The sequence below is a fragment of the Amblyraja radiata genome, chromosome 38 (assembly GCF_010909765.2).
Source record: "Amblyraja radiata isolate CabotCenter1 chromosome 38, sAmbRad1.1.pri, whole genome shotgun sequence".
NCBI lineage: Eukaryota > Metazoa > Chordata > Chondrichthyes > Rajiformes > Rajidae > Amblyraja > Amblyraja radiata.
Window position 1 is genome coordinate 5124555 of NC_045993.1, and position 13109 is coordinate 5137663.

Sequence of the window (13109 nt, forward strand, 5' to 3'; positions counted from 1 at the left end):
TGCATGCATCTCTTGAAATGAGCAGTGAGTCACAAATCCCCATGTTCACACTTAGAATTGAAACAGCCCATGTAAACCTCAGCTTAATTGCGCCTGGTTGCTAATAGTTGTGAATAGAGTTAAATTTACACAAGTGTAAGAATTCATAACAGAAATATTAAATAAAGAACAAAATGTACAATATCAAAACTATCTCCTGCCTTAACCCCAGTTCACAGGGACTATTCCTGATCTCAATTCCCACTATGCTACATCCCCCACTGACACATTTTTCGAAGAAATTGTGAAATATTGAAACTAGTTTGAATGCATTATCTCTCGGATGGGTGTTATGCATATACAGCATGAACGGCAGAGCAGGATTTGAGGTGTTTAAGAAAGAACTGCAGATGCTGGAAGAATTACGACTTCTGCCACAGAGGCGGGGGCCTTAAATTCATGACTAGATTTCAACTGCGCACATCAAACAACCAACAAGAGCACATTTGAGAAGAAATTCCACATTTAAGGAAGAACTGCAGATGCTGGAAAAAAAAAATCGTAGGTAGACAAAAAATGCTGGAGAAACTCAGCGGGTGAGTCAGCGTCTATGGAGAGAAGGACCCGAAACGTTGCCAATTCCTCCTCTCCATAGACGCTGACTCACCCGCTGAGTTTCTCCAGCATTTCTTCCGTCTAGATTGAGAACTTTGCCCGAGGTGATGCAGTGAGTGTTTTGCAGTAATGACAAGGCTGGGAGTTTTATTCACATCCTTTGTTCTCTTGTATTTTTCCTTGCAGGTTACATTTTGACAAGCATTTGTTTCCGAGGTCACAGCAACTCCATTAGTTATTGGTCCATAATTACTTGACAGTGAAAATTCAACATGGTTTCCCTCCCCCCCACCACCACCACCCTCCCCTCCCCACCCACCACCAATGAACATACTGGTGCTATTGTTGGAGATCAAGTCTTTCAAAGCGGTTTTTGCCATTTCACATAGAACTACAAAGAAACCCCATTGCCAGGTTGTCCAGTTGCACAAGTTAGTTTTATGTACAGGCATTAGGCAGACGGGATCCTCTTTATTAGCAGAGAAGTTACAGCTGATCTAGGTAGGGTACGCACAGCACAAGATTGCCCACCATTTGTACGAGACGCCACAGAAAGTAGTAGGTTGAAAACAAGTGGAGTCAGGGATTCGCAAGCAAGCCGGCCAGTGCTGGAGGTTAACAAGATGTCCCCAGAAAATGGGGGGAACGTTGCTTGGAGTTGGGAGCAGAAGGGGAGGAAAGTGGATAACTTAACCTTGTGGACGAGGAGACTGCTTCAAGGTGCGTTTTGCATTCCTGCCCCAACTCCCTCGATTCACGAGGCTGCATTAGATTCCTTTAATCCGCTGAAGTGCAAATGCAAAAGGCAATCCTTGGAACCAGCTCACAAACGCCGATATTCCACGCTCCAAACTGAAAAGGACTATCACTGATATGAAAGCAAGCTCGGAGGAAACCAAACTATTCTGTTCAGTTCGTTCCCGCAATGTTAAGCAATCATGCACAATAGCACGCACTTTGGAACTCATTCTGGCGAGGGGAAGGGGGGGGGAGAGGGAGGGAGGGAGAGAGAGAGGGATAGAGGGGAAGGGGAGAGGGATAGAGAGGCGGGGGGAGAGAGGGGAGAGAGAGGGAGGGGGGGGGGAAGAGGGGGGTAAGGTACAAGCAGCATGGCGATGGTCGGAAGGGTTGGCAGTTGCATAGAGCAGAGGGTTTTTCCAAAAACTACTAACGGATGGTGTGTAGTTTCAAAGGGAAGATTGGAAGGGAACAATCTCAGGGAGTTCCAGTCTTTTTGCATGTAAAACAAAACCTTCAGCAAAAGGTTAAAATAAAAAAAAAATGCCCACCCTTTAACTTTCAATGGTGACATTTAAACAGCTAATTTAACATCAGAGACCACAGAGTAAGTTGGTCGTACAGGTATTTCTATCCAGCTCTAAGAAAGAGTTATATACAGATACATTTTACAATTACTTCATACATTTTTTAATATAAGAAATGACTATATCGATTAACAGCGAGATGGGACAGCAAGTCTTTTGGTAATCGGGCATCAGCTCTTCAGGTGTAAAGGGGGTGAGAGAAGGGGGTAGCTATCCTGTGTCTACTGGACAGTATCCTGCCTTCCCCCACTCACCATCACTGATGGCAGCAACTTCTCACTGGGTCACACACACATAGTAGACATTCCCCATCGCTCTGCCTAAATCTCCCAGTCAGCCTCGACGGGCCATTCGACTGTGGGGCATGTCTGATTCCACACCTTCACAGGACATCTCCAAAGCACTTCCAGAGAGCGCCTCAAAGATTGTCTCCTTTCCTCAACTGGTCCCAAGGGGAGTAGCTAGCTTGTCACACACCGCCTGTACCCTTCCTGGTTAGTACGTGGCCCACCACTGTGCGGTGGGCCGTACTGACCCAAGCAGTGGGATTGAGAGGAACCACTCTGCTGAGTGACGTGCACTCGAGTCCCGTCACTCCTTGTGGTAGGAAGAAATTGCAGATGCTGGTTTAAACCGAAGATAGACACAAAATGCTGGAGTAACTCAGCGGGACAGGCAGCATCCCTGGAGAGAAAGAGAGTCTGAAGAAGGGTCTCACCCATTCCTCCTATCTCCAGAGATGCTGCCTCTCCCGACTGAGTTACTCCGGCATTTTGTGTCCACAGTCACTCCTTGTTGCAGGAGGGAATTATAATCAAAGTCCTCTCAGTATGTTGGCCGAGTTATTATATCACAGGGAGAGGATATACTATGGGGTGTCACGGACTGCACTACAACCCCGCTCATCGCTGCCACCTTTGATGCCGCGTGTACCAAAGAACTTTCCAAATCCCTCCACAATAGCAAAAGAAGGAAAACCTCCACAGAACAATCACGTAAACATATACTGTAGTTAAAGGACGTCACATGATACTTGAAGATTTCACTGGATGTGGCATGGATATAGGACCTTCATGTACTCGTGCACACATACACACACTCACGCTCAGACACACACAAACACGCAGTATAGTGTAAGAGATCGATTACATGTGGCAGACTTTAGAACTGTTGGGACAGTAATCCACATAGTCGCTTCGACACAGTTTCCTTGCTTGTGCGTAGTGTGAGGCGATACATCTGTGATGCGGGGGGGGGGGAGAGAGAGAGAAAAGCAAGATTACACAACAAATCATATCAACATGCAAGTCCCGACCACACGGGAACCCATCAAAAAGATAGTCGGGCTGACTAAACCCTAGAACAATGTGCATCTTGTGCGGGAAAGAACTGCAGATGCTGGTTTAAACCGCAGGTAGACACAAAAAGCTGGAGTAACTCAGCGGGACAGGCGGCATCTCTGGAGAAAAGGAATAGGTAACGTTTTGGGTTGAGACCCTTCTTCAGAAGATAGGTCACTGAAGCGTCTGAAGAAGGGTCTCGACACGAAACGTCACCAATTCTTTCTCTCCTGTCTGACCCGCTGAGTTACTCCAGCTTTTTGTGTATATGATGTGTCACTATCTTGTCCAGACAGTGTAAGCCTGGGCATCGAACACAGTTCACCCATTAGTCTCGTTCCCTATTTTTACCCCAAACGCATTCCAACATTCCCTCACGCCATTAAATAACTGTACGCTGAGGTTAAACGTCACCAACCTGAGCCTGACCGTTGGGTTCCAACCGCAACAAACACCCAACCTGGATGGATTTTGTGTGAATGATTCCCGCACCGACAAAGTTGTCCTGGTTGGGGTCGACGTCCTGCAGCAGGGCGGTGCCGAATCCTATCAACTGCCGGGTGGAGGAAGACACAGAAATAAACTGAGATCCTAGGCTCAATGGGCCGAAGGGCCTGCTGGCCACGCTGTACCTTGAAACTAAACTCCCACAAGGAAATCTTGCTCAGAAAAAGTAAGGAAGGTGGAACTGGATGCCATAGGGGGCATTTGGGATGTACAGCGTATTTAAAGATGAAGCTGGGGGGGGGGGGGGGGGGGGCGGGGCGGAGAGGGGAAGAAGAGAAGGAAGGTGGGAGAAACATAGAAACATAGAAAATAGGTGCAGGAGTAGGCCATTCGGCCCTTCAAGCCTGCACCGCCATTCAATATGATCATAGCTGATCATCCAACTCAGTATCCTGTACCTGCCTTCTCTCCATACCCCCTGATCCCTTTAGCCACAAGGGCCACATCTAACTCCATCTTAAATATAGTAAATGAACTGTGGCCTCAACTACCTTCTGTGGCAGAGAATTCCACAGATTCACCACTCTCTGTGTGAAAAATGTCCTCCTCATCTCGGTCCTAAAGGATTTCCCCCCTTATCCTTAAACTGTGACCCCTTGTTCTGGACTTCCCCAACATCGGGAACAATCTTCCTGCATCTAGCCTGTCCAACCCCTTAAGAATGTTGATGGGCTGAAGAGCCTGCTGGCCACGCTGTACCTCGAAACTAAACTCATCCAGGAATACAACCACAAGGAAATCTTGCTCAGAAAAAATGAGGAAGGTGGAACTGGATGCCATAGGGAGTATTTGGGATGTACAGCATATTTAAAGATGAAGCTGGAGAGGGGGGGGAGAGAGAGAGGTGAAGAAGAGAAGGAAGGTGGGAGAAGGTTGTGGTACACTGTAAGCACCAGTAGTGTTTGGTCAGGCTGAGCGGTCTGCTTCCGTACTGTAAGCACTTCAACTCCCCCTCCCATTCCGAATCCGACCTTTCTGTCCTGGGCCTCCTCCATGGCCAGAGTGAGTCCCACCGTAAATTGGAGGAGCAGCACCTCATATTTCGCTTGGGTAGTTTACACCCCAGCGGTATGAACATTGACTTCTCCAATTTCAGGTAGTCCCTGCTGTCTCCCTCCTTCCCCTCCCCTCCCCAGCTCTCCTGCAGCCCACTGTCTCCGCGTCTTCCTTTCTTCTTCCCACCGCCCCCCAACCCCCACATCTGTCTGAAGAAGGGTCCCGACCCGAAACGTCACCTATTCCTTCGCTCCATAGATGCTGTCTCACCCGCTGAGTTTCTCTAGCATTTTTGTCTACCTTCGATTTTTCCAGCATCTGCAGTTCCTTCTTAAACATTCCATATAACCATATAACAATTACAGCACGGAAACAGGCCATCTCGGCCCTACAAGTCCGTGCCGAACAACTTTTATTTCACCTTAGTCCCACCTGCCTGCACTCATACCATAACCCTCCATTCCCTTCTCATCCATATGCCTATCCAATTTATTTTTAAATGATACCAACGAACATGCCTCCACCACTTCCACTGGAAGCTCATTCCACACCGCTACCAATTTCTCATGACTTTGAACTTGAGTAACCAAGAAGATGGGCGATTGTTATGTTTGCCAAGACTAGTTATAGCCAGCCTTTCACGTTTTCTCCTGACCAGTTTTCGTCTGCTCAGTAACCCTACTACCTCTACCTCAGTGACATTTTGTCAACATCCACCTCCTTGGTAAAGATCAAATGTATTCAGACCAAACTTCACCTTACATGCATCACCTTCTCTATACCTAGTTGACCCCATTCCTCTCACTGCACACTTATGCCCCTGTCCCACTTAGGAAACCTGAACGGAAACCTCTGGAGACTGCGCCCCACCCAAGGTTTCCGTGCGGTTCCCGGAGGTTTTTGTCAGTCTCCCTACCTGCTTCCACTACCTGCAACCTCCGGCAACCGCCTGCAACCTCCGGGAACCGCACGGAAACCTTGGGTGGGGCGTAAAGTCTCCAGAGGTTTCCGTTCAGATTTCCTAAGTGGGACAGGGGCATAACTCTTTGCAAGTATAGAGGACTTGGAGCTGTAGAGCACAGAAGCACGCCCCTTGGCCCACCTTATCGTATATCTATACCAATCCCATGTCCCAGCACTTGGTCCTCAGCCAAGCCAATGACTTGGCACAACTTTCCTGGTCGGCGCAGTTCGGTCGCTTGGTGGACTTGCCCGTTGAGGTAACGGATTTCGTTTCGGGAGGGTGCAGGTCATGGAAGAGGGGTAGAAAGGCTTACCTTGGCCTTGGTAACCTCTGTGTCCATAGGGTGATTAGCTTTAAAGATCTTCTGTGCTTCTTGTTGGGGGCTATGGAGACAGCAAGAGAACGAAAAAGCTTGGTCAATAACGCCGGCAGTCCCTGCCGATATTGAAAGTTGGAGTGGTTACAATGCAAGGCAGCTGCGCCATCTACAAATCTCCACGCGCAAACTCTCCACTATCCAATCCACCTCGCGACTGCCCACTATCTCCTCCCTACTGATGTACTTCCCCGTGTCTACGATGGGCTTCCTGTACCTGCTGAGCTGCCTCCAGCGCTGGAAGAAATCTTCAGATGCCATCTCTGTTGGCTGGAAAAACTTGTTGATGGTGATGGGCAGCTTGAGGGTGATATTTTGCAAGGTTCCGCCATATCTAGCAAAGGAAAAGGAGGATTTTAAACAATCACAATTGGGGTATATTCTTTAAACAAAGACTGTGAGAAGCACTGGCATAGCCCATTTCAACAGCAGGTCCGGGCTGCGGGGCAGAAGTCTTCCCGAGGTGCCGGAGCTGTGCCCGCCCGGAACCCAGGAGAGAGCCGCTGGAGACATCAAGGGCTGGGAATGGGCCGGTGGAAGGTGAACCGGGACAATCAATGCTTCCAGCACCTGCTAGGATGGTTCTTCTTGGTTCTTGGTTTCTTGGTCCTCCAAAATATTCCAAATGGAATTTAAACTGGAGGTGGTGGAGGGAGGGCTTAAGCCAGAAAGGGTTATTGGGAAGAAAGAGCTACTTTAAATGTAGTTGCATCTGGTTGGGTAACTATAGTAGGGTGGAGATTATTCCATGCTTTAATTGTGCGGGGGAAGAACAAATTGCTGTACACATCTGTCTTTGTAGCTGGGATCACAAATTGGATCGAATGCCCTCGTCTGCTCCTAATTGGTTTGGGTTTGGTGTAGGTCTTGTAGTCTATGTCGAGCTGACCATTTAACATTTTGTAAAAACAGGTCAAACGGTGAGCTTCACGTCTGTCTTGGAGAGGGTTCCTTCCACCCCAGAGAATTCAGAAGTTTGGTGACATTCGCTTCTCTCTCACAGGTGTTAGTAACAAATCGAGCTGCAGGAGGCGGCCCCGGGACACAAAGATGGCCGGGCCAGGAGAGGAGAGGGACGTCAGTTCATGCTCCTGTACATCGACTGGACTTTGAATAATGGCGCCAAAAATGGCGGCGCCCGCAGGTGTAATACATGCAAAATGAATTTCACTGAATTTCAATTTCACAAAATTGAAGCTGTGTAAGAACTCTGTAACCAGTTTGTCGTTTATTATCATTTGTACATATGCTTTCAATAAAAAATAATTAAAATTAAAAAAAAATAAAAAGAATTTCACTGTGTGTTTGCATGTGTGACACAAAGCTCCGACATTGAACAATGTGAGGAAACTGAGATTCATAGTTGGTAACAGTTCTCCTCTTGGGCCTAGATTTAAGGCCTGTTGCCGAGGACCTTTAAAGGATGAATTGAATGCACAAATGGAGGGGGGGAGCAAGGAGTTTTGGAGAAAAAGGGAAGCAAAGAACCAGAGAGGAAGAGGAGAAAAGAAAATAGAAAGTGAGAGAGGTTTCACCAACAACAGGGAGAAGCTGATGACATTCGGAACACGGTACCTGAACTGAATGTTGAGTAGAGGGGCTTCGGTGAAATCTGATAAACATTCAATGTTGATGACTTGCTGAACCTGCGCTCCACCTTCCACGATGGGCTCCACAGGCTTAGCCTGAAGATTCAGCTGTGGCAAGCGTTAAGGAATATACCACAACTGTTTGTAGACAAAAATGCTGGAGAAACTCAGTGGGTGCAGCAGCGTCTATGGAGCGAAGGAAATAGGCAACGTTTTGAGCCGAAACCCTTCTTCAGACTGATGGGATGGGAAGAAGAAAGGACGAGGAGGAGCCAGAGGGCTGAGGGAGAGCTGAGAAGGGGAGGAGACAGCAAGGGCTACCGGAAATTGGAAGTCAATGTTCAAGCCGCTGGGGTGCAGACTGCCCGTGCGGAATATGAGGTGCTCCTCCTCCAATTTCCGGTGGTGCTCACTCTGGTCATGGAGGAGGCCCAGGACAGAAAGGTCGGATTCGGAATGGGAGGGGGAGTTGGAAGTGCTGAGCCAACGGGAGATCAGGTTGGTTAATGCGGACCGAGCGGAGGTGTTCGGCGAAACGATCGCCAAGCCTACGCTTGGTCTCACCGATGTAGATCAGCTGACATCTAGAGCAGCGGATGCAATAGATGAGGTTATCACAACTGTTTATTGTGAGGCACTCACTTTCCCCTTCCTTCTTCCAAGTTATTTTTTAAGTGCCCTCACTCAGTACAGTGGCATTTCCTATCTTACAATTGCGAGTACACTTTGAAAGTACTACTTTGAAAAAACAATTAAGTTCCTTAACCAGATCGACACAAAATGCTGGAGTAACTCAGCGGGACAGGCAGCATCAGTCTCTCCAGAGGGCAGGAACGGGGTACTGATTGGGGATGAACAGCCATGATCACATTGAATGGCGGTGCTGGCTCGAAGGGCCGAATGGCCTACTCCTGCACCTACTGTCTATTCTCCGACATTACTTAAACCAAAACAGGACTTCCTGCTGGTCTTTGTCAATGTATCCATAAATATCATAGGTTCTAGGAGCAGAATTAGGCCATTCGGCCCATCAAGTCTACTCCGCCATTCAATCATGGCTGATCTATCTCTCCCTCCCAACCCCATTCTCCTGCCTTCTCCCCGTAACCCCTGATACCCTTCCCGATCAAGGATCTGTGAATCCCCGCCTTAAAAGCATTAATTGACTTGGCCTCCACAGCCGTCTGTGGCAATGAATTCCACAGATTCACCACCCTCTGACTGAAGAAATTCCTCCTCATCTCTTTACTAAAGGCTTCATCCTTTTATTCTGAGGCTGTGGCTTCTGGTCCGAGGCTTTCCCACGAGTGGAAACATCCTCCCCACATTCTTTGTTGACCCTTTCACCCAATTCAAGTTGAGCAGAAATAAATAAATAACATCAAAAGGATATCACTCTGCAGGTCGCCCGGACAGTTAACATTTACAATGAAGTTGAGGAACTGGACTGAAGTCTTGTTCCCAAAGAACAGGTACATTCGACCTAGATGCAGAGACACAAGAAAGTAATCAGTACTCTTGATGGCGGCATTGCCAAGGCCTTCAGCAAAGCCAGTCAAAACATTGGTTTAGAAATCAAAATGTCTGTTCATCAGCAAATCTAATCTTCGAAATGGAAACAGTAAGCAAGCACAACATGCAGAGCTGGAAGCCTTTTCTTTCATTTTAAAGAGTTAGATCTCAAATAGCTTTATGAAAAGGATCTTGGGGTTTCCCAGAGTGACGTACACTGTGATGGAGATTAGGGGAGTTACTCGCTGAATGATCCAATATAGTGCAAGTTATGTGTGGGTATCAGTGGTAGAGTTGCTACCTACAGCGCCAGAGACCTGGGTATGATCCTGACCATGGGTGCTGTCTGTACGGATTTTGTACGTTCTCCCCATGACCGTGTGGGTTTTCTCCGGGTGCTCTGGTTTCCTCCCACACTCCAAAGACGTACAAGCTCGTAGATTTATTGGCTTCAGTAAAAATTGTAAAATTGGCCCTAGTGCTAGTGTACAAGGATCGCTGTTCGGCATGGACTCGATGGGCCGAAGGGCCTGCTTCCGCGCTGTTTCTCTAAACCAAACTAAAAGGTTGGGACAGGATCCATCTTGGACAGCATTGCCTTTAGAAGGCAAATAATAGGCAATTGATTCTCATGATACAGCCTGTCATAGTAATGGCTGCCGGAAGTCTAGTTTCAAGAAACTTGGAAAAAAATGGGATGAAAGGAAAAAGCACCAAACAACTTGAAGATTTATATTTTCAAATACAACAGGAAAGGGTTATGTTGCTGCAAGAGTGAATACCTGAAATATTAACATAAGCCAAACAAGCATCATCAAGGCAAAGCAAAAGACATCTTTTGCACCAGAGCAATAGACAGGGACATGAATAGGACAGGTTTGGAGGGATATGGGCCAAACGCGGGCGGATGGAACTGGTGTAGCTGGGACATTTTGGCTGGTGTGGGCAAGTTGGGCCTGTTTCCACGCTGTATCACTCGATGACTCACCCAAGTTTTGCCGGTATTCCGATTTTATTCCAATCTGGAGAAGCTGGTTTTCAAACAGGACCCCATTGTTCTTGCAAACAAACCTAGGTTAGGAAGAGGGACGGGTGAAGAGCAGGCAAGAGAGTCAGTCATGTTCGCAGGTACCGTTCAAAGATACAGCCAAAGCATCACACTAGCGGAAACAGCAGCCCAAACCCAGGCCTAACTGCTGCTCACATTTAGACATCAACACTTCCCCGATAAGCCTGGTGTTCATGGTCATTGTCCTACAAGGTTTGCCCCCACAGAATCCAACTCCTATCTTTTTACAACTCAAATTTCCCTCTTCAGATCCAACCCAAGCGGGGAAATACAAAATCCAAAGAATGACACAAGCTGCTCGAGTAACTCAGTGGATCAGGCAGCATCCCTGGAGAAGGTGGATAGATGGCATTTCGAGTCGAGGACCCTTCTTCAGACTGATGAATGCTGTTGCACCCGCTGAGTTTCTCCAGCACTTTTGTCTACCTTCAGACTGATGAAGACAGATTCTAATTGTGGTGGGTAGTTTACAAAGGTTTAAGAGAGCAAAAGAGTGGAGATAGATTTTAAAAATCAAAAGACAAAATGTCCCATGTGTGTGATATGTGCGCAGAGAGTGAGCATTCACCTGGAGGGTTTCGGGCAAAGGCCACCTCACCCTGCAGCCCTGCGATGTCTACAGTGCACACTGTTAATATCAAGGCCCCTCACTTCAAAACCTCACTAACACACTGCTCCTCACCTGCTGTGTAGTACAGTGTCTCACTCCCCACGAAAGGATACAATGTGCTGGGATAACTCAGCAGGTCAGGCAGCATCTCTGGAGAACATGGATAGGTGACGTTTCGGATCATGACCTTTCTTCAGACTGAAGAAGTGTCTCGACCCGAGACGTCATCTTTCCGTGTTCCCCAGAGATGCTGCCTGACCTGCTGAAGTACTCCGGCACTCTGTCTCTATTTATGTATTAACCAGCAGTCCCTTGCTTCTGCCTCCCCATGCTTGTTTACACTCAGTAGCAGGCTGAGCCATGCTAATATTTAACCTATTTCTCCACAGTTGAGCAAAGCCCATGCTTCAGGCAATCAGAGTTCATCACTCTTCAGCCATTTAGCCATGGCCAGCATGCAACCTTTCATTCTCAAGCAACTGACTTTTACTCTAATGTATGTATCTAACAGTCACAAATACTGCACTGATATTTTAATAACTCTGGCACTGGCCACTCAAATCAGCTGCCCTGGACATTTTAATGACTGTTTTTACTGTATTTTAATGTTGCTGTTTTACCTGCTTTTAACTATTTATACTGTTTCATCAGGGACTGGATTGTTTTTACTGTTATTATGTGTGAAATGTTTAAGTTTCATGTGCGATGCTCCGATATTCCCTGGGAAACGTCTTCTCATTTTGCACTGTACAACTGTTGCTTTGCAAGATGACAATAAAGGTTGATTGATTGATTGAGTTAACCTGACTATCAAGGCCTTGTGTTCATCTATTCCATATTCTCTTGGCTAAAACCCATCTAGTTTTCCCTTATATACACCTGGCATAGAGAGAATATTATCTAATTACAAGGAATTGCAGTGGCTGGTTTATACCAAAGAAAGACGTAAAGTGCTGAAGTAACTCAGCGGGTCAGGCAGCATTTCTGGAGAACATGGATAGGTGACATTTCGGGTCGGGACCCTTCGGAAACAGTCCCGACCCGAAATGTCACCTATCCATGTTCTCCAGAGATCCTGCCTGATCTGCTGAGCTACTCCAGCATTTTGTGTCTATCAATAATACATTTATTCCTTCGTGATGCACAGGTTACTCAGGCTGTATCATTGGACTAGTTTGATCTAGCTGTCCAAAAAAAAACTTGCCATATTCCTATGTAATGTATTGATCAGATCACCTTTCGATTCCTAGGAATAAAGCTTTTCCCAAGCCCGATACCCTGGCACCTTCCGAACAAATCCAATTTGAACCATCTAATAATCGGGCAATTAACTCTACAATTAGTTGTCCTTACTATCCACCTGTAGGATTTGTAATGAGATTGCAAGAATGATAAATCGTTCACTCATTTTTGTCCCTGCAACTCTGCCTTTTCGAGATTAGAGAGTACAGCTGCTGACCAGCAGGTGGTAGTGGAGCACCATGAAACACATTGGCAATGAAAAGTACATAAACTCCAGGCCCTGCTTCATCATATCACTGGTCCCTCAAAAGCAATGAAAAACCTCACAATGTACAACAGTTTTCACCAACTTCCAAAATTCTCCACCTCTGCTTAACCACCCGTGGAAACGTACACAGTTGCCTACGTGAGAGAGGCAAATGGTGTGGCTTGCGACAGGAGTCAATTTAGAGCAGGTGACACTTGGTGATGTGGCACCAAATGGTGGCAACTGTACGACTCACCCTGGTCATGATTTGATCATTACACTAATGTGTAACTCAACCTCTTCTACTTGGCATAGGACGAGTACACATGGTTGAGCTGCTGCCTCACAGCGCCAGATCCTGACCTTGGGTGCTGTCTGTGTGGAGTATGCATGTCCTCCCTCTGACCGCCTAGGTTTCCTCAGGATGCTCCAGTTTCCTCCCACATCCTAAAGACGTGCGTGTTTGTAGGAGCGTGTAGAACTAGCATGTGAACGGGTGATCAATGGTTAGCATCAACTTAGTGGGCCGAAGGGCCCGTTTCCATGCTGTATCTCTAAACCAAACTACTCATCTTGGTTCTGTATTGTTTATCTTCCTTTCCCAACAAAAATCTCACTACTTCTATAATACTCCTTCAAAAACTAAAACTGTGGTGAACAGAGTGCATAGCACCAGAGATGCATCACCCTGTGTATGAAGAGGTGCTTCCTGACTCAATTCCAAAATAGCCCGATTCT

General features: G+C 47.0%; 1 protein-coding gene across 4 annotated transcripts in view; it reads right to left on the reverse strand.

Moving 5' to 3' along the window:
- Positions 1 to 739: 739 nt before the first annotated feature.
- Positions 740 to 13109, reverse strand: part of ap2a1 (adaptor related protein complex 2 subunit alpha 1) — a 71109-nt gene continuing 58739 nt past the window's right edge. For all 4 annotated transcript variants that reach the window (XM_033013272.1, XM_033013270.1, XM_033013271.1 and 1 more), the window contains 7 exons: positions 10192 to 10274; positions 9085 to 9174; positions 7678 to 7801; positions 6320 to 6436; positions 6040 to 6109; positions 3678 to 3812; positions 740 to 3158 (listed from right to left, as the gene is read on the reverse strand). In XM_033013272.1, the coding sequence (XP_032869163.1) occupies positions 3081 to 3158; positions 3678 to 3812; positions 6040 to 6109; positions 6320 to 6436; positions 7678 to 7801; positions 9085 to 9174; positions 10192 to 10274 (697 nt within the window). In that variant the 3' untranslated portion in view covers positions 740 to 3080. The remainder of the gene's footprint in view (positions 3159 to 3677; positions 3813 to 6039; positions 6110 to 6319; positions 6437 to 7677; positions 7802 to 9084; positions 9175 to 10191; positions 10275 to 13109) is intronic.